Source organism: Stigmatopora argus, chromosome 20 (assembly GCF_051989625.1).
Source record: "Stigmatopora argus isolate UIUO_Sarg chromosome 20, RoL_Sarg_1.0, whole genome shotgun sequence".
In the NCBI taxonomy this organism is placed as follows: Eukaryota; Metazoa; Chordata; class Actinopteri; order Syngnathiformes; family Syngnathidae; genus Stigmatopora; species Stigmatopora argus.
Genome location: NC_135406.1, coordinates 6,452,803 through 6,473,726, shown reverse-complemented (window position 1 = coordinate 6,473,726; position 20,924 = coordinate 6,452,803). Strand labels below are relative to the sequence as shown.

The window sequence follows — 20,924 nt, the reverse complement described above, 5'->3', positions numbered from 1 at the left end:
CGGCATTTAATGAGTGCCTGTGTCTCACTGGTCATCCAGGGTTTTTGGTTAGGAAAAACCTGGATACGTTTATCCAGGTTTTTCCTAACCAAAACCGAGGAAATGAAGGAGGAGGCCATAGCCACGTGTATCGCACCTTTTGAAAAGTGTTCCAATAACAAGGAGAATGGAGCAAAGATGGTCAAGGACTCCATGGACAAGAGATTTGGCAACGCATGACACGGGATCGGCGAAAGTTTCGGCTTAGGTGTCACTCATGAAGCGTGGAATATGCTCTATGCGTTCTATGGCGGAAGTTTGGCAATTTGTGTTTGGAAGTGCTTTTAGTCTTCCTCATCATCGATTAAATGCAAGGTTTTCCATCAAGCGATGAAGATTTATATATGACACTATTAATGAGGTAATCTTGGAAAGGAAACGGGAGAAAATGAACAAAGACAAGTATGTTTTGTTCATCGTGTACAGCAGCAATCAGCAACTATGTGACATCATTTCCAGATGACAACAATTCTTTTGTTTCCCTACCGTCACGTACTGGCTGACAACAAAAATATTCCCAATGTCTAAAATATCAAACTTTTGGGCCTAGCTATGAAACTATGTATCTACAGCACATGGTTTTCCTTCCTTTTGTATTTTAATGTATTGAAGTGAATGGAATAATTACAATATAGGTTGTTTAAATTGTTTACTCATGCATTTCTCAGGTTAAAACCCCACGGAAAAAATATATCAAATGGAATGAATGGTCGATGTCCTACTGACTTACAAACATAACCTAAGTGTAATTATTGATTATTTATTGATTGTTTGTTGGTGTATTTGTGCACTTCGTGGTGGAGCTTTAAATCTCATTATACTTGTATAATGACAATAAAAACCTTAAATTCTATTCATTCAATTCAATTTTTAAAAAATCTTTCATTTTCCGTATTGTGGCTATTTTAACAAATAAATGACTGTGAGTATTAAGTCTCAGACAAAATTAAAGTAGCTTCAAGTAAGATGGTGCAGAAAATAGCATGAGATTTTGATCTTAAAGATTGTTCCAATAGCGTCACTTTGAGGCTAAGAGCAGTTATTGCAACTGAACGTTCTTTTTCGTCCTTTATTTTTCAACTGAGTGATTAAAGTACTAAAACAACGTGAAGATAACTAATACTTCTGCGATTCAGGAATCACCTTTTAAAATTAAAACAAACAAAGGTCCACAAACATATATTATCTCGGACTCTATTTTGCTTATTATTGTGTTTGATTATATAAATAATGACTTTCCCACTCAATCACTCGCATTGGTTTAGCTCAGTGGTTACTTCATCTAGAATTGAACCTCTCTCAGAATTCGCTTCTACTCAATCCCGGACTGGGATCGAACCACGGGCGCCGTCCAGTGTTTTTCTATTTTTTTCCCTACCAAAATCTTATTACTAAATCCAAATTGATGTTATTGCAACATTTTATTTTAATTTTGACCCTTACAATTGCGTGCGAGGTGCATTTGGTTGACCGTTTTGAACAAAATAGGAAGACATACACAGTAGATTTGAATATAATACCACTTGTAGTTAAATGTTCACAGGAGATTGTTGCAAATCCATGTTAGTGCATGTTGATTATTCATTAAATATTGATTACATTAATGGAGTAACCCCAATTAACTCAATTTTAATTTGATTATTCAGTTTTAAATGAGTTTAAATGGTTAAATGGTTACTCCATTTAAATAAGACATGAACCTTGTTTAAAAACACACACAAAATTGCGCAAACTTGATACAAATGAGTCATTCATCTTTTTGGGGTGTTTATGTGTGTGATTAAAAAGGGGAAAAAAGGCTACTCGGTTGTGGCAATACCGACTAAATCCGATAGATGACAGTCTCTCTATGAAAATGGGATTATGTCCTCTTTAGTGCCTGTTCCGAAACGCTGACAAAATCATGATTATAGGCCTGGTTTTAATGGGGACGTCATACACGAATAAGGGATTTTAAATTTTTGATAATTATATCAATTTCCGGACATCGTCTACTCGTTCACGGCAGAAGGATTAAAAAAAAGCCACACGATTGGACAACTGTCGCCGTCAGTGGTAGTGAAAGAGTCCATTGTGCTCTCTGTCGGCAGAAAGTCCAACCCACAATCCAAGCATTCGTTGAGTTTTGCCGAAACCCCCTTGGAAAGTATTGACCCTTGCGTCCTGTGACCACAGAGGGGCGCTGGTCGGCAAGCGCCCGTCCGTCCGTCTGCCAAATCCTTCCGGCTGGAAGACACGGAAGAAGAAGGAATTGCATTTGAACTCAAACTTGTTACTTACTCGATTGTTGTCTAACTGGATGTCCCTTCAACGTTGTGTGTGCTTGTGCGTGCGTGCGTACGCGTTTGTACATACACATACTTAGGACCACGGCGAAACGTCGTCCATGGCCAGGCAGAAGCTCCAGGGCCTCCTGAACAAGAACATGAGGATCCGCATGACTGACGGCCAGACCCTGGTGGGCCTTTTCCTCTGCACGGACCGGGACTGCAACGTCATCCTGGGCTCGGCTCAGGAGTTCCTCAAATCCGCAGGTGGGACTGGGAGCCCAATCCTGAGCCCCATGCAGGTTCTTCGTGTTGGATGTTCAGCTTTCTCCTTATTGGAATTTAGAATTTATAATTATATTAAAGTTAAGTTAATAATCTGACTCCAATTTGTAACCTTACCCGACTTTCACTCATTCCAACAATTTGCGCGCTCGTTCTGCAATATAGAGATTTCAGGAAGCTAGCAGTTTCACACACACGAGTGGATTTATTCTATCATACAAATCTCAAGACATCAGTCTGTGGTCATGGGCCCTCTCAGCCTGTCCAAGCAGACGCATGTTGCCACCAGTCGTCGTCGTCGTTCTCTCCTTCTCCGAGCCGCCCACAAACTTAGTTATAGTCCACAATATGCAAATGACACAACACAAAGGCATCCTGGCACTATACGATTGGTTATGTGTAAAATGCAGTTAGCCCTAGCTTGCTCATTGGTCTTTCTTCCTTGAAGATTTTCCTGTGTTTCCTCCCAGCTGTATCTTTCCATTTTCAGCAACTGGTACCTGCACACAGTTCAACCCCCCCCACATCTGCAATCTATTGAGTCCTACTCCCACATCCTGTCCAAATAACCTTGCATTCCAAAGGCCAGGCAGGGAGATATAATGAACTCTCTTTTAAGCGTTAACCCTTAATATTCCTTCATTCCCTCTCATGACCTCAGACTACTGAGGTCATCACTCAAATACCTTGTTTATTGTTAGACACGAGCTAAAATCAATGACCATAAGCTAAAAATCAGTAAATAATTAAAAAATCAGTAGAAAACTAAAAATCAGTATAAGATTTCATTCTAGTAAAAAAATCAGTAAAAAATTAATTCTCGTAAAAATCAGTAAAAAATTAACTCTGGTCATTTTGTTACTCCGCGTGCGCAGACCCTCCAATGCCCCGGCAAGACGACCGTCAGGAGACGCTTTGTTGGGTCTCCATGTCCAATGCTGTCACCCTTAATTGTCATGATCAGTGTTACTATGGCGCACTTACCTGAGGCATTGGAGGAAAGCCTATCGTACTACACTTTCTCTTCACACCACATCCAAACATCAGCATGAGCGAGAGGGATTCCTGCTGCAAAGACACATTTTCATTACACCATGACTCCTGGATTTTTCCAATCCCAGGGCCAGTCCCATTTAAATTTAGGCAGGTGAAATTTTGTTGTGGAACATGGGTGTCAAAAATGGGCTTTCTCTTTTCCATTAACAAATCAAGCCATTGTTGAGTCCAGTTCAAAATTGTCACCCAAATCAAGCCATTGTTGAGTCCAGTTCAAAATTGTCACCCAAACGTTCACCTGTGTCGATTGTTTACACTTCAGATTTAGCAGTAATTGTTGTGTCTGTGTCAGCGTCTTACCACCATCTCGCTCTGCTTCATACCATACCGTTCCATTCCAGGAATGATACACCATCACTTGTTCTCCTTTCACTCCATTCCTTCTGTCATCCTGCACCATCAACATAGTCCACACAAAGCACACGCCAGCAAGCAAAATAGTCAATAATGTTAAACATTTGCGTCTTTGTTCAGACACTTTTGAGTCCAATTTTGAGTCCAACTTTGATCCAATTCTTGCCATCGTCACATTCCCTCTCTTGACCTGCCCGTCCGGGCGGTCAACCTTTAAGCTCACCATTGGCGGGCACAAAGTCTGGGGCCGGGCGCAACTGTGAGTGATGGTACCACTTTTGTCCTTTTAGTTTCCAATTAAAACTCATTACTTTTAAAATGCATATTATGAGAGAACCTTCTTACAGTGCACCAGGTGGATCTTGCACGGACACTCTTATCCTGGGTTGCTCACGCGTGCTCTCCATGATTCCTGTTAAGAAACACCATCTCCCTTCGCCAACCCAAAATTAATGCGTTTCTTTAAAGTTTTTTCTTTTATGCAGACATATGATTAGCCTCATCCTCCTGTTCCAATCGTGTAGTGAATAATGGCATCTGGTACATTCCACCAAATTGGATTTCCATATTTTTCCGGAACTAAATATGGAAACTCTTGTCAATACAGCCAATGTTTCTATTAACACAATTTGGATGCCATTATCACTATAAATCAATAGTACTTTGGAATTTCATATCATGCACTGCCTTTGTTTTTTCCAGTGTTCCCAAATTTCGCATAGCAGATTTGTTTCTCCACTTCAAATTTCACATTTGGAGTACTGCTGCTTTTTCATTAAAAATTTCCTTGGACGAAATATTTTTCCATAATTTGTCGTTGCCCTCCGTGAAACGGCTTATTGGCGAATTCTGAAATCGATTCCAATTTGCTAAATCATTTTCCACCTTGATACCTAACCGATTGATCATATCTCGGTGGTCGGCCAATCAAAAACACAAAAGGACAAACAACCATTCACGCTCACACTCATTTTTAGACATATTCTCATAGTCATACATTCTTACGACTCACGCTAAAGCATATTTCAGCTGTTGATGCGCAAAACAATGATTTCTCATCCGTGCACTGATGACAAGTCATGATGTTTATTGCATCTCAGCGAAATTATGCCTATCCTAAATTAATTATTTTATCTAAACTTGCCAGCTACACTTTACCTAATAATTTGGATCAATGCCATTTCTGCATTGTCTTCATGTTTGATATCATTAATAATTTGGATGATTCCTAATCCTTAAGTCTAAATCGCAAATCCCTCTCTTTTTGCTAAAATAGCTAAATTGCACTTGTTGAATTGCTATTCTGCTCCAAGCTTGTGTTTATTTAATATAAGAACCATTTTTGTAGCTCACTTTTACCCCAATTAAAATTTTGAGAAACTAACCTTCCACTTAGCCAAATTTCTTAATTATAAATTTCAGTGTCTAATAGAGGACCCATAATTTGTCACTAATATATCCCCATACTGTCAACTATCTCGCTCTCTCCATTTCTCCATCTCTCCCTGTTTGCGCAGAGGGAGGGGGCCTTGGGCTGGGCTGGTGGGGGCTCTCCTTCTCCCCCAGCTCTAGGTGATAAAAAACAACTATGGGCGGCCCCCCTCTCTTTTTTTTTTTTTTTTTTTTGTTATCTTTGGGTGAGGGGTGTTCGCATCTGTGAAGGGGGTGCTGGTCGTGACCAGAGGACCGAGCCGGCGCGCCCCATGACCAGGAGACAGAGCCAAAGCATTCTTTCAACAGCCAGGGTGTTCCAGGAACCTTCTGAAAACAGTAAAACAACGTCCAATTAAAATCATCCATAGGTTAATGGTACAGCCCGAGCGAGTCAATGAATGATTTCCACCGGTGATATACGGACAAGTCCCCCCAGTGGCCGAAGTTTCAGGCTCAAGACGTGACCTATAGATTGTCCCCCATTGTCCACATGTTCATGTTGGTTGTGATCACGGAATAAAGTCACTTTGCGGCCATTCTTCCCATCAAATTCTCCGCCCTGGTAATATTGTCCAGGTGACTGGGCCGGCTGCTGTGGGCCGCCATGGTCCGCCAGTGCCTTGTCCTCCTCCGCGCGTAGGCCGCTGTTGCTGTAATGGGCCATACTGCTGTGCTTGGGTTGCCGTGGGAACGGTTGTTGCGGTTGCTGCTGTTGGCTGGGCCAATCATGTGCCCGTGTCTCATACCGCCATATATAAAACAGTTGCCTTGCCTTGTTGGCCTTCTCATGAGTACCTTCTTCCCCGGCCACCAGAGAAAACCACGCCCATGACCACAGTGTCCACCACTTAACCGACCAGATCGTGTCGCACCATAGCTTGGAATATCTGGACGGATTGCTCTCTCTTCTCCTGTTTAGAATTTACATAGGTTCTGGAAGACCCTTGACAATAGCTGCTCATTCGTACCTGCTGTCTCATGTCAAGCGCGCAGCTCTGTCCACCAATCCAGGCCAAAAACCTCCCCCGCCCTGAACTTTCTACCCTCACCAGAGGGGGGGGTTAGTGCCACATCTCTAAGAAGGATCATATATCACGCCTCCTCCCTGAGAGCAAAGGGGAAAGGTGCCTCCCCCCGCCTGCACCAGGCCATGCTTCCCACTCATTGTCTCATTTCACTTTTTCTTTTATTTTTATTAAATTCTGCCCTAGCTGTGACGTCAGTTCTTTTTTCATTTTTTTTTTCTTTTCTTTTTTTTCTCAATGCTACGGACAAACACTTTTGACCCGTACATGTACATTTCCTTTCAACGTACAAAATTATTTCTCCAACTAACATTCAATTCAGCCCGTCCCTGAAAACCCGTGCTTCCACATCTCCACATTCCCAGCAATCAACTCCACTCCACTCTCACTCAGCATCTCTCTTCTTCCCCTCAAAACGCACACACGCGCACACACACACACTTCTCTCCCAAGCCCTCTCTCAACATTCCTTTTTCTCCTTCAGCTCCCTTACAAAAATCCTTTCTATTCACTTACAAAACTCTTTTCTTCATGCTTTACCAAAATCTTTTCTATTCATAATTCCCTTTCTATGTTCAAACCTTCCTCACACCTTCACAACCCTTCACCAGATCTTCTACATCCTTCAAATTGGGACAGAAACCATGCCTCTCGACCCATCGCGGCAGACAAAGGCAACCCCCCACATTACGCATCCGCACATACACACACATCCTCTCCAAACGCACGCACGCACACACACCAACTCTCCGATCTCCATTCTGCATTCCATTCGTCTACTTGGACAACCTGAGAGAAACCCAAGACCACTATCAGACCTCCCATCATCGCCATCTTGAAATCCATTCTGGAAATCCACCCGTGCGTGTCCCAAACACTTTTTATGCAGAACAATTTTAGTTTTAATTTTAGTTTTCACACACACCGCTTCCACTTTGATACGTAAATCCCAGATTTTACACCGTATCGAGCCACGAGTAGTTCCACATTATTGTAGTAGGTAAAATCTCAGATTTTATACCCTACTGTCCATCCTTTTTTTAAAGCCACAAATGGACTACTCTACGTAGGTAAATCCCAGATTTTATATCCTACTAATGGAACTACTCTTAGTAGGTAAATCCCAGATTTTACACCCTACTAACGTCCACACTTACACTTTGAAGCCACCATGGACTACTCTACGTAGGTAAATCCCAGATTTTACACCCTACTGTCCATCCTTATACATTTAAGACGCGCCGGTCCTCCTTCCTCTATATAATTTGGCATTTGTCAATATGCAGAATTTGAAAAGGAATCTGCTTACCTTGTTTCACTGTGCACCCAAGAGGAAAGACGGTCGGACGCGTGTGGCTCCTTTCTCAGGTCGTCACCTGGTGTGAACGTGGGTCCCAGACCCTGAATCCCAGATTCTTAGTGGCTCTACTATCTCAATCGCATCACGTCGGGGTCACCATAAATTATTGGAATTTAAAATCTATAAGTATATTAAAGTTAAGTTAATAATCTGACTCCAATTTGTAACCTTACCCGACTTTCACTCATTCCAACAATTTGCGCGCTCGTTCTGCGATATAGAGATATCAGGAAGCCGACATTCTCACACACAGGTGGATTTATTTCTATCATACAAATCTCAAGACATCAGTCTGTGGTCATGGGCCCTCTCAGTCCGTCCAAGCAGACGCATGTTGCCACCAGTCGTCGTCGTCGTTCTCTCTCCTTCTCCGAGCCGCCCACAAACTTAGTTATAGTCCACAATATGCAAATGACACAACACAAAGGCATCCTGGCACTATACGATTGGTTATGTGTAATATGCAGTTAACCCTAGCTTGCTCATTGGTCTTTCTTCCTTGAAGATTTTCCTGCGTTTCCTCCCAGCTGTATCTTTCCATTTTCAGCAACTGGTACCTGCACACAGTTCAACCCCCCCCACATCTGCAATCTATTGAGTCCTACTCCCACATCCTGTCCAAATAACCTTGCATTCCAAAGGCAAGGCAGGGAGATATAAGGAACTCTCTTTTAAGCTCAATATCCCTTCATTACTGTGCCAGAGTTTGATTCCTCTTTTGATTACATTTGTTAAAGCGGAATCTTTCTGCGACCAATATTGGCTTTGGCTCAAAATGTTCTTTCAAAATCCTCACATTGTCGTCGAAAGATTTATCTTTGGGCTTGTCCGGTTGGACCAAGTTCCTCAAATGTCCGTATGTGGTAGCTCCCATTACGCTAAGCTACACGGCTACATACTTCTCTGGGTCGATGTCGTTAGCATCAAGGAACTGCTCTAACCGCTCGATACATGTGGTCCACGGCTCATTTACAGGCTTATATTCATCAACCTTGCCAATTTGGGGTATTGTACTCACTAGTACTGACAGTGACTCTTTTGTCTTTTCCCCCCGGAATTAATCGTCGTCGCCAGTTGTACTGTATTGAAGAAGAGAGCCAGGACACAGTCATCCGTTAACATCTTTTACCTTGATCCAAGAGTGCAATAATGTTGATACCCAAGTATGCATGCGCCACTATGCAACAGGTGGACTGAACGAACTTATCCCTAATAGGTTGGAATACACCTCATTTTATAAGGACATGGTGTCCCCAGGATAACACCAAATATTAATTTACTTGAAAGTCTGAGAAATCCAAATAGAAACTTCAAGTTTCTTCTTCGTTTGCATTTGAGAAAATAACGCAACAGAGTGAATTTGAAATGAATGACTTTACGTATTGTTATTAAGTACAGGTGAGTTGCCTTACTGCTGGAAGCCGCAATTCTGATTGGACCAATGTGTGTCACATGACCTACAAGACCCAATATTTTTCGAAGAATTTGTTTCATTTTTAGGTACAAAACCAATGTTGTTTTCCAGGTTTTTACCCAAAATGTGTGGAGTTGTAGTTTCTGATTTAGGTGTGCTGATTTTCTTTCATTTTATATTAGTGTTACTTTTACTCTAGGTCGTATTGGCTGGAATAAGGTCGTCCTTATTCATGGTTGGTTAGATGCTTAAATATGAAAACACACATCTGGAAGCAGCACAACCAGGGGAAAAGCAATGAAAGGAAGCTGACAGACATTTTGGAATTAATTAATAAGTATTCATAGACAAAACATAATTAACATCAGTCTGTGATTCAGATATTTTTTTAGGCCGGCAGAGAAGGCCTTGCAGGCCCTGATGGTCCACCACTGCGTAAACTTTGCATGCCTTGGGATAAGAACAATACATTTGGAACCCACAAGGTTTATTGGAGACTGGCTGGTGGTGTGTTGGTTCACTCACCTGACTACAATGTGGGGAGTTGTGGGCTCGATTCCTGATGGTAGTATGATTGTGAGTGCAAATGATTATCTGTCTCTCTGTGTGCCCTAAGGCAGTCTGGTGACCAGTCTAGGGTGGAGTCTGCCTTTTGTCTAAAGTCCGCAAGTACATGCTCCAACAACCCATTACGAAGATACGCGGGACCCATGATGACTGAATGGATTCATTGGAAGTGTTGTCTTCCCATGACACTGATGCTCGGCTCAACGCAATCAGAAGATTTCTTGCCAGAAGAGGACACGTAACAGAGATGTATTCTGATAAAGGAACCAATTTCCAATCAGCTGACAAGGAAATACATCAATGAATTGAATACAAACAGGCTTGAAAAATACTTGCAACAAAAAGGAACAACTCGAGCTCTTATTGTACAATTAGACCAATAGTCAATCTGCAGTTGAGGTTTTGAGCAAACTGCCAGCTGAAGTAGCTCAGATAGGAGACTGTTAAACTAAAGATTCTAAGGTCCCTGAATCAACCCTGGGCTTCAGCAGTCCATCTTGCTTTTATTTTAAACTCATTTTAAAACTGAAAAATCACATTAATCAATTTAAATAAGACATTAATCTTGTTTTAAAATACAGGAAATTGCTGAAACATGATTCAAATCAGTCCTTTAATTTTTTTTATTATGTCATTAAGAAAGAAAAAAGATACTCCCCGTGGTGGCAATACCAATAATTTCCACAAGAAGACAGTCTCCCTACGTCTCTTATGACTTAACTGTTAAGTCATAAGAGACATAGGGAGACTACGAGCTTAATGCCTTCCGGGACTGAACGTGTATGTCGATTTACCCGTATCTCAAATCAACCTTTCCCATAGAAATGAACTAAAAACAAATTAATTCGTTCCAAGCCTCTGAAAAAAGACCAAAAACAGGATATTGGATTGGAAAAACATTTATTTGTTCTAATTCGACATCTTTTAACAAAGTCACAAATAACTAGTGGTTTAATAGTACTAAAATGTGTATAATAGTACCAAAATTAGACGGAGAGACTTTTTGCACGGCAAGACGCTCGTAACATAACATAAACAAACTTAAATGAACTTAGATTACGTTGCAGACACACTCAAAAATAAGTTTAATCGAACCTAACACTAAACTTAATTCTAATTTAGTTTGACATTTGATACCTTTCTTCTCCCAGGTTGGCTCTATTTGCCCCGCCTCCAAACTGACTTTCATTCAATATCGACTGTTGTTTGATTTTGTCTTCCCTTCAAAATATTCCCAAAACGATGCACAAAAATGTCCTCACAATAGGATAACGCAGGACCACTTGCCAATGAGAATTAGTATACTCCTCTCGTATTAGCGATCGATCCGCCATTCGCACTGACTAACGGAAAAAAAAAACACAGTGCTTGTAGAGACATTACACGAGGGACTTGCGGCGGGAAAAACAGTGCCCATGATGTACTTATGAGCAGCCTCTCGGGTCCGCTGTATGCTCGTATATCAAAATTTGTCTCATATCTCAAGATAAATATTTGCTCGAAATTTTACTCGTATCTCAAATTGCTCATATGTCGGGGCACTCGTATGTCGAGGTACTACTGTACCGTAATACATAGCTAGACTGGCTTCCTCCATATACAAACTTTACTTACTTCTCACAAGTAACCATAAGAAGGTCGACTTGATTCCAAAACAATAGAAAGACTGTGTAACCTAAAAAAAAGGAAAAAAAATACAAAAGGAAAACCAGGCTGGATTCTTCAAAGGAGTTTAAAAACCACCTCTCCTGCCTGGGAAATGAATAAATGTATATTTTTACACGTTAAATCGGTTAAAAAACGTGATTCATCTTATCATTTGACAAAAGTATAAGGACATTGTACTACTTATTTATTTTGAGCAAATTCATCGTCTTTCACACCATATTTCTACTAATGTTTCTTAGATCCTAGATTCAATATATCAATTATTGTCAGTAAAATGTACAATGTTTGAATAACACTCAATATTCTTATTGGATTTGCTAGCAAATTCAATAGACAAAAACTGCAATTTTTCAAATTTCTTAGGCATGTCTTTAACTGTGAGGACATTTTCCATATTAATTAGATCACATTATTGATCATTTATTTTGTAATTTCCTAATTTAGGCTCTACTATTTCGGATAGAATTGTGAAGTCAATAAAATTTTCAACGGCACTCATTTTTATTAAAAAGTAATACCTTGACATACAAGTGTTCCAACATACGAGAAATTTGAGATACGAGAAATTTGAGATACGAGGAAAATTCTGAGCAATTTTTTTGCCTTGAGATATGAGATAAATTTGAGATATGAGCATACCAGATGGTTCCCAATTGTGAGTCGGTAGTTAATTAGAACCAATTTTGGTGGGGGGGTTTTAGGATGGAAACGGATTAATTTGTATTTTGTTCATTTCTATGGGAAGAATTCACTTGAGACACGAGTAAATTGACATACAAACTCGATCCCGCAGTTAGCTCGTATCTTAAGGTTTTACTGTATTTGAATAGTGTGGATCGATATTACACATTAAAAAGTGTAAACAAGATTTTCAGAATGCAAAATACAATTAGTGGTACCTCGTCATACGACCGCTCGTCATACAATATTCTCGTCTTACGACGGAAATTTCGATCAAATAATTCGCCCGTCATGCGATCAAAATTTTGTTATGAAGCCAAGCCAGGTGGCCATGGCACTGTCTTTTTTGCATATCTTTCGTGTAGCTACGAGCACCGAATGAGTTATTCAGACCAGGAAACGCACAACGCGCATGCGCGGGAAAAAGAGGGCTTTCTGGGTAATGAAGTATACTCGTGCACACAACACCGAGGGGCAATGGCACTCTTTCTCAGAATAAAACTTTACCCACAATCAATACGTGGGTAAGCTCAGCTGTTGCATTTCCTGTTTTTTATTATTATCTAATACGAGGAGTATTATATTACTTCTCGTTCGCTGCTCCTAAGAACATCAGCGGCACTGGCTCGCAATTCCCTCTTTGTAATATTTCTGGTCGCAACGCTCTCTCAAAGCGGCTGCGACCAGAGCCATTTCAACGAGGGAGTTGCGAGCCAGTCTTTATGAGCAGTTTTTCTCGTTGGCAAGTGGTCGTGGGTTATCCTATTGTGAGGACATTTGCGTGAATCATTTTCGGAATATTTTGAAGGGAATACGTAGTACAATAGCAAACAGCCCATCGATAGCGAACGTGAGGGTGGCGGCGTGGCAAACCGCCAACCCGGAAAACGAAGGTAACAAAAGATTACAACAAAATTAGAATTCATTATTGTGTAAAGTTACATTAAACGTATGTTTGAGTCTGTATATATTAATCCAAGTCAATTTAAATTTGTTTGTTCCGTTTACGAGTGAGTTGTCGTGGGAAAAAAACGAACCCCACCCCCCCACACGTCTCTGTCTCCCGTCGGCGAAATCTGCCCAATTTTAGTTAGATTAAACACATTTTATTACTATTAAACCACTAGTTATGTGTTACTTTGTTAATAGATGGCGAATTAGAGGAAATAAAACATTTTTTCCAATCCAATATCCTGTTATTGGTGTTTTTTCAGTAGGTTGGAACGAATTAATTTGTTTTCCATTCATTTCAATGAGAAACGTCCGCTCAAGTTACGAGAATCTCTTCATACGATCTCAGTCTCAGAACGGATTACGATCGTATGTCGAGGTACCACTGTATACTTCAATTATAATGATCTTTCATACAGAAATTGATAAAGCAAGCAAAGCCGTCATTGGCCACTGCTTATCACACCACATTTGCGTCTTTAAAGTCTATCCTTACGACTAAATCTCTGGCAAGAAGCTGAGCAGGAAAAGGGTTTCTGACCAATGTGGGTAATTGTGTTTTTAAGATATTCCTGCCACAAATTGAGCAAAAAAGGGCTTTTCTCCTGTGCGGGTTGTTAAATCTTCTTTTAAGGTTATTCAATTGTGTAGCTTTTTAATTGGGCCGTTGCAGCGAATCTGTGGCCAGACTGAACAGGAAAACATTGTTCTCCAGTGTGGGTTAATGTGTTCTTTTAAGCTTCTCCTTTGGGAAAATGTTCGACCACAAACTGAGCAGGATTTTTTTTTTGCCAGTGTGGGTTCTTGTGTCTTTGTAAATCTTGCTTTTGAGAAATGGCTTTACCGCAATCTGAACACGAAAACGTTTTTTCAGCAGTGTGGAATCTTGTGTGCCTTTTCAAGCTTTCCTTGTGTGTGTTTGACTACAAACTAAGCCCGAAAAAGGTTTTTCACCAGTGTGGGTTATTACGTGTTTTTTAAGCTTCCCTTCTCTGTAAATCTTTTACCACAAACTGAGCACGCAAATGGTTTTTCACCAGTGTGTGTTCTTGCATGACTTTTTAAGTATGCCATCCGTGTGATGTTAAGTTTTCTTTTCAGGTTCCCTTCTGTGAAAATGTTTGAACATTAACTGGGCGGGTCATCAGTGTGGGTTCTTGTGTGGCTTTTTAACTGGTGCGTTTGAGAGAAAGCTTGATCACAAATCGAGCAAGAAAAGGGTTTTTCACCAGTGTGGGTTCTTACATGGCATCGTAAGATTCGCTTATCTGCGAATGCTTGACCACAAACTGAACACAAAAATGGTTTTTCACCAGTGTGGGTTCTTGTGTGTATTTTTAAGTTTCCCTTCTGTGTAAATCTTTTACCACAAACTGAGCACGAAAATTGTTTTTCACCTGTGTGGACTATTTCGTGCCTATTTAAGTGTCCCTTCTGTGTAAATGTCTGACCACAAACTGAGCACGAAAATTGTTTTTCACCTGTGTGGATTATTTCGTGCTTATTTAACTGTCCCTTCTGTGTAAATGTCTGACCACAAACTGAACACAAAAATGGCTTTTCACCTGTGTGTGTTCTTACATGACTAATTAAGTTTCCCTTGTGTGTGAATGCTTGACCACAAACTGAACACGCAAATGGTTTTTCACCAGTGTGGGTTATTACATGTTTTTTTAAGCTTCCCTTCTCTGTAAATCTTTTATCACAAACTGAGCACGCAAATGGTTTTTCACCAGTGTGTGTTCTTGCATGACTAATTAAGGGTCCTTTCTGTGTGAATGTTTGACCACAAACTGAACACGAAAATGGTTTTTCACCAGTGTGGGTTCTTGTGTGCCTTTTTAAGGTTTCCTTGTGTGTGAATGCTTGACCACAAACTGAACACGAAAATGGCTTTTCACCTGTGTGTGTTCTTACATGACTAATTAAGTGTCCCTTGTGTTTGAATGCTTGACAACAAACTGAACACGCAAATGGTTTTTCACCAGTGTGGGTTCTTGCATGATAAACTAAGCTTTCCTTGTGTGTAAATGCTTGACCACAAACTGAACACGCAAATGGTTTTTCACCAGTGTGGGTTCTTGCATGACTATTTAAGTGTCCCTTGTGTATGAATGCTTGACCACAAACTGAACACACAAATGGTTTTTCACCAGTGTGGGTTCTTGCATGATAAACTAAGCTTCCCTTCTCTGTAAATCTTTTATCACAAACTGAGCACGCAAATGGTTTTTCACCAGTGTGGGTTTTTATGTGGATTTTTAAGTTTTCATTTTTAGAATAGGTTTTACTGCAAACTGAACACGAAAATGTTTTTTCACCAGTGTGGGTTCTTGTGTGCCCTTTTAAGGTTCCCTTCTTTCTAAATCTTTTACCACAAACTGAACACAAAAATGGTTTTTCACCAGTGTGGGTTCTTGTGTGCCCTTTTAAGGTTTCCTTGTGTGTGAATGCTTGACCACAAACTGGACACGAAAATGGTTTTTCACCAGTGTGGGTTCTTGCATGATAAACTAAGCTTTCCTTGTGTGTGAATGTTTGACCACAAACTGAACACACAAATGGTTTTTCACCAGTGTGGGTTCTTGCATGACAAACTAAGCTTCCCATTTGTGTGAATGCTTGACCACAAACTGGACACGAAAATGGCTTTTCACCCGTGTGGGTTCTTGCATGTCTATTTAAGTTTCCCTTGTGTGTAAATGTTTTACCACAAACTGTACATAAGGGTTTCTCCCCAGTGTGGCTCCTCATATGTGTTTTCAAAGAAGACTTTTTCCCAAAAGTTTTCCCACACTGAAAGCATTTGCAACTGGGATTTTTCTTAACATCTTCAACATCATCGTCAAAAAGCAAGTCGTTGCCATCTAATAAAGGAGCAATTAAATTTTCTGCTCGCCATCCTTCTGTAGAGCTGCCGTTCAGAAGCTCCGCCCCTCTGTTGGCCACGCCCAGATCATCTTCACTCTTGAAAGGCTCACCAGTTGACCATTTGACACATTCCTCGTTTTTGATTGGAGGTTGCTCTTCTCTTTTGCACTGTTGAGGGAACTCTGGCTGCTCCTCCTCTTTAATTTGGGGCCATGCTGAGGCGTTTGCAGGCTCCGCTCCTTCGCTGACCACGCCCAGATAATCCCTTTTAACGGACTCACCTGGTGACCAGGTGAAATGATCTTCCTCCTTTTTGATTGGAAGTTGCTCTTCTCCCATTTGTTTTTGAGGGAACTCTGGCTCCTCCTCTTTAATTAGGGGCCATGTTTTGGTGTTTGCAGGCTCCACCCCTCCGCTGGCCACGCCCAGAACATCTTCCCTCTTCACGAACTCACCAAGTGACCAGGTGAAATAATCTTCCTCCCTTTTGATTGGAAGTTGCTCGTCACCCATTTGTTGTTGAGGGAACTCTGGCTCCTCCTCTTTGATTTGGGGGAGCTCAACTTCCCCTTCAAGGTCAACAGACTCCTGCCCATCAGCACCAAGATCATTTCTGAAACCTGCAAAGATAAAAAGATAACTGATTAACCATTTTCTAATTATAAAATAACTGAATTTATTGTTCACAGAAATGAAACCAAACGGAAGAGGGCGCCATACATTCATTTCGTCACAATGCAGTACTTACTACTTTAGTATTCTCGTCAACAGCAACATGAGTTTAAAACTGTTTATAGGTGCATTTTTCAAAGTATGGCACTATTGGTCAGAAAAGTTTCTTCACTGGTGATGTAGCTCCTTAAAATTAGTCAAATCTTTTTTGGAGCCTTTTCATTGTAAACATTCTCTTTTATGTTTTACATTTTAATTCAGTTAAAATGCTTTCGCCAAAGGGGAGGCATTAAAAAAAGCATCATCTTTTTTTCAGTAGCGGGTTTATTATTATTTGGGGGATTAATGAGATTGAAATAGAGGTATAGTCTGATTGGACACTCTAAATTGCCCCTAGGTATGAGTGTGAGCGTGAATGGTTGTTTTTCTCCTCGTGCTCTGCGATTGGCTGGCCACTGATTCAGGGTGTTCCTCGCCTCTGACCCGAAGGCAGCTGGGATAGGCTACAGCACCCCCTCTACAAGATTTAGCATATCAGAAAATGAATGAATGAATGTTGGGATTAAAAACAGTGGGAGAAGCCCAACGTAGCCTCAGCAGCAAACCTCGACTGGGTAGATGGTGCATTTCCAGACAATTTTCTGGCACTCGGCTGCCAGATTCAAGTATTCGGCCTTCTTGCGCTCGAAGGTGGTCTTGATCCCCTCCTCTGATGGTACTGTTAGTTCTATGAGGTAAAGTGCTCTTGCCTTGGAGGACCATATCTCAATGTCTGTGCGGAGTGATGTAGTGATGATCTCTGATGATAGTTCATCTATTTATTTATAAGCTGCATTTGAATTTTAGCATTAAATATGAAGTACTTTCGCAGGCCGCACCACGGAGTGGCAGTGGGCCAGATTTGCCCCCCGGGCCGCAACTTTGAAACCATTGTTTGAACGCTGCTCTCGTTGTTTAGTGCATCTACATCTCTATTTTTTGAATGTTCAATTTAGAGCATGCAAATAAGTGTTATGTCACTCAAGCATGTAGCCAAAAATGGAGGGCGAGTAGCAGGAATGACTCTTGAACGCCTCTGGGGGGCGCTCGCGCTTTGCGTAATTTGAAAAATACATTGTTTGTTTGTGATAAGGATACAATAAAAGGAAAGCTACTGTTTAATGCCGTTGTTAAGTATTAACACGCGTTGAGACTCATCATTTCCCTCCTAGAGTGGTTATATTTAAATAGAAATCGAATTTATTACGTCTTTCTTCGAATGGTGCTAGTGCAAATTCATGAAAATGTACGTACGCTACTATAGTGTCATGTCAATAGAATACCTTTAAGGGAATATATGGAAATAAAAAGTGTACCCACCTTCTAGTCTATGAAGAACAACTTTCTCGTGCGTTATGTTGCAAACTGTCGATTGCTCGTGAGTTGAATGCTCCTGTTTGACCTCAAAAAGTTCCTCCTGGAGCTTTGGCAGTTGTGTTCTTGCCGACATTTCCACACGTGAATTCTGAAGATGGCGGCGACTTTGATAGCTGCTAGCTATGCTGAGCTAAAATAGCCAGGAAACCTACAACGAGTTCTTCGTCGACGTGTTCCCTTGATAGCTGCTAGCTAAGCTAAGCTAAAGCATAAACAAGATCTTCGACGACTTGTTCCTTTGCTAGCTGCTAGCTAAATTAAGATAAAGTATAAACAAGCTAGTCAACGACTTGTTTTACTTGCTAGCTGCTAGCTGGGCTAAGCTAAAGCAGGTTTTGTTGATAAATGGGTGATGGAACGAGAGACGCTGGTGCGTAAGCACCGTGCCGATAACTCAAGAGAGAAAGCCCATATTGGGGCGTGTAAAGCTTTAAGAAAGAATCACGTGACCGGTACAGGAAAAGTATCGTTTGGCCAAAGTGTGATAATAGTTTAAAGACATAAACTGTATCAAAGTGTCGTGGGTCTGTTGGACGGACTTTGGCGTAATTTCGGCTCGTTCTGAGAAGTTTTCCCCAGTGTGGAATCATTTTGATCGTGCGAGGCAAAACGGAATAACCACTTTTATGTCACATGATTTACCAGTTAACAAAAATGTGGACATAAGTTAAAAATTGTAACTCAAATTTGATCTATTTTACTTATGAACTCCGTTTGGAATTAAAAAAAAAACATTATTTTTTTTTTACCTGCAATGATTTTATAACTACTGCAAGGGTCACTACGTATTTGGATGACCAACACGGTTTCAATACAGTGCCGACACAGTGTGTCAATACAATCCTTGAGGTAGCATCGTCCCATCACTAAGGTATATCAAAGGTTTTTAATTAAAGACACCAAAAGCAAATTGAAAACATATAAGCCCAGAATCCAAAATTACAACAACAACAAAAGAACCAAAAGACGTAGAACACAAGAATAAATACACAGACATGGAAAAACAGTTGGGTGACACACAGGTGAAAACAATGGACAATCAACGACAAGTTTCAAGCCAAGATTGAGTAATCGTATAACATCAATAACAAACAAGAGACATTTGACTTCATATACCAATATATATCCTCTCTCTCCAAATGGTCTGTTAGCTTCCTTTCATTGCTTTTCAATTGATTTTACTCACCAAAAATCGTTTTTACACAATATCCATCCTCTTTTCTTTCTTCCTTCTTTCCTATCGCCATCGAAGCTAATGATGAAAGTCGAGCCTGTCCTGTCATATTTCCGGCATAGTCCATTTTGAAAATAGCTTTAAATCAACACAACAATATACTATTTGCTTGTGGAGCTAAGTTAGCGCGCTGAAAGTGCCGCACACACCATTTTCCCGGCTGTAACAGGCTTGCTAGCGTCGGAGTTGACCGCCCTTTCTTAATGATGTCCATTTTTTCTGGAAAAGTCCGTCTGGAAAATAGCTTTGGGAGCAAACAGAATCCATTTGTTTTTTCTTCTGTCGGCCATTGTGGGTGGAGTTTGCGATCTCGGCTGCCTCGGGTACTGCTTTGGCCCGCCTACTAGCCAATCATAGTTTGAAAGATCATTGTGGGGTTGCCAACTCGAAATCTGATTGGTTAAAAGCAACAGTCTAGTTGAATGCAGCAGAGCCCGCAAGAACTGATTGTGAAGGCTTTGAGGCAGATCTGATCTGGCAACAAATAATGGCTGAAATGTGATTGGTTAAATGCTTCAATATGAAAACACACATCTGGAAGCAGTTTAACCAGGGGGAAAAGCAATGAAAGGAAGCTAACAGACCATTTGGAATAATAAGTATTGATGGACAAAATATAATATGATTCAGATATTTCCGAGGCCAGCAGAGAAGGCCTTGAAGGCCCTGACGGCCCGCCACTGATATATATATATATATATATATATACAGACGCTCCCCTACTTACGAACATTCAACTTACGAACAACGGTACATACGAACATGTCTGCAAATTGCGTTTAAGTCCAAAAATGTTCGCCAGTCCAATTTTGTATTTCGCCTTTTTCGGAGTAGTACTTCTTTCCGTCGCTAATACCAACGCCTGGCGCTGTGAGAGCTCAGCTCACCCAGCATCTACCTTCTTCTTCTTTGCAATGCGGAAGTGCGTGAATGTATCTCCAGTGTGCAAAGAACCTTTTTCATTTGTATCATTAAATATCTCATGCATCCAATATTGAATATGGTTGGTAAAAAGCTAAAGGCTTCTATTGAGGGAGTTGCAAGGAAGAGGCAAGCCATTTCATTTGAAACGAGTGGCAATAATAACGAAGCTTGATGCGCGTGAGAGTGGTGAGCGTTTCACGGGCATTGAATCGTTCGACCGTCAGTACCATTTATAAACAGAAAGATCGAGCAGCAGGACCCAAATATTGAACGTTGCACAAAGTTTGCAAATCAATTGAATGATGCCATACAGTGCTACCGCATCATTTATGATGAAAAAAAGAAGAAAACTGTGCAATTGTCATTAGGTCGCTTCTTTTGGCCAGTTTCTAATACATAAATCTCTCTCTCTCTACAGTACTGTACATATTCTCTCCATTTTATTAAATGTTTTTTTTTCAGTACAAACCAATGCGTGTTACTTATACAAGCCTTAAACATACAAATGCACTTATATAAACCTTCAATATACTTATATCGGCCTTAAACATAAATTATAATACAAAATATAGCACTGAATCAACTTACAAACAAATTCAACTTATGAACAATCGCTCGGAACCAATTGCGTTCGTAAGTAGGGGAGCGTCTGTATATCGAATATTTGTCCCAATATTATTGGGACAAATATTTGATTAATTGCCTA

The 20,924-nt window shown here is 40.6% G+C and overlaps 1 protein-coding gene and 1 long non-coding RNA gene across 3 annotated transcripts; both read right to left on the bottom strand.

Moving 5' to 3' along the window:
• Positions 1-702: 702 nt before the first annotated feature.
• On the bottom strand, positions 703-16,097 carry LOC144065956 (uncharacterized). Of its 2 annotated transcripts, XR_013297355.1 has the most exons (4): positions 2,811-8,489; positions 2,709-2,745; positions 2,395-2,637; positions 703-2,265 (listed from the first exon to the last, which is right to left on the bottom strand). It is a non-coding gene; the product is annotated as an uncharacterized LOC144065956 (long non-coding RNA). The 2 variants fall into 2 exon arrangements; XR_013297356.1 differs by adding an exon at positions 16,083-16,097 and having other exon boundaries at positions 1,537-2,265; positions 2,395-10,055.
• LOC144065909 (uncharacterized) lies at positions 12,636-15,957 on the bottom strand. Its single transcript, XM_077589145.1, has one exon. The coding sequence runs from the start codon at positions 15,853-15,855 to the stop codon at positions 14,230-14,232; it is 1,626 nt and encodes a 541-aa protein (XP_077445271.1). The 5' UTR covers positions 15,856-15,957; the 3' UTR covers positions 12,636-14,229.
• Positions 16,098-20,924: the final 4,827 nt, after the last annotated feature.

What these genes read in the sequence shown, in the direction of transcription:
- LOC144065909 (XM_077589145.1), bottom strand. Translation starts at nt 15,855, where the DNA reads ATGAGGAGCCACACTGGGGAGAAACCCTTATGTACAGTTTGTGGTAAA.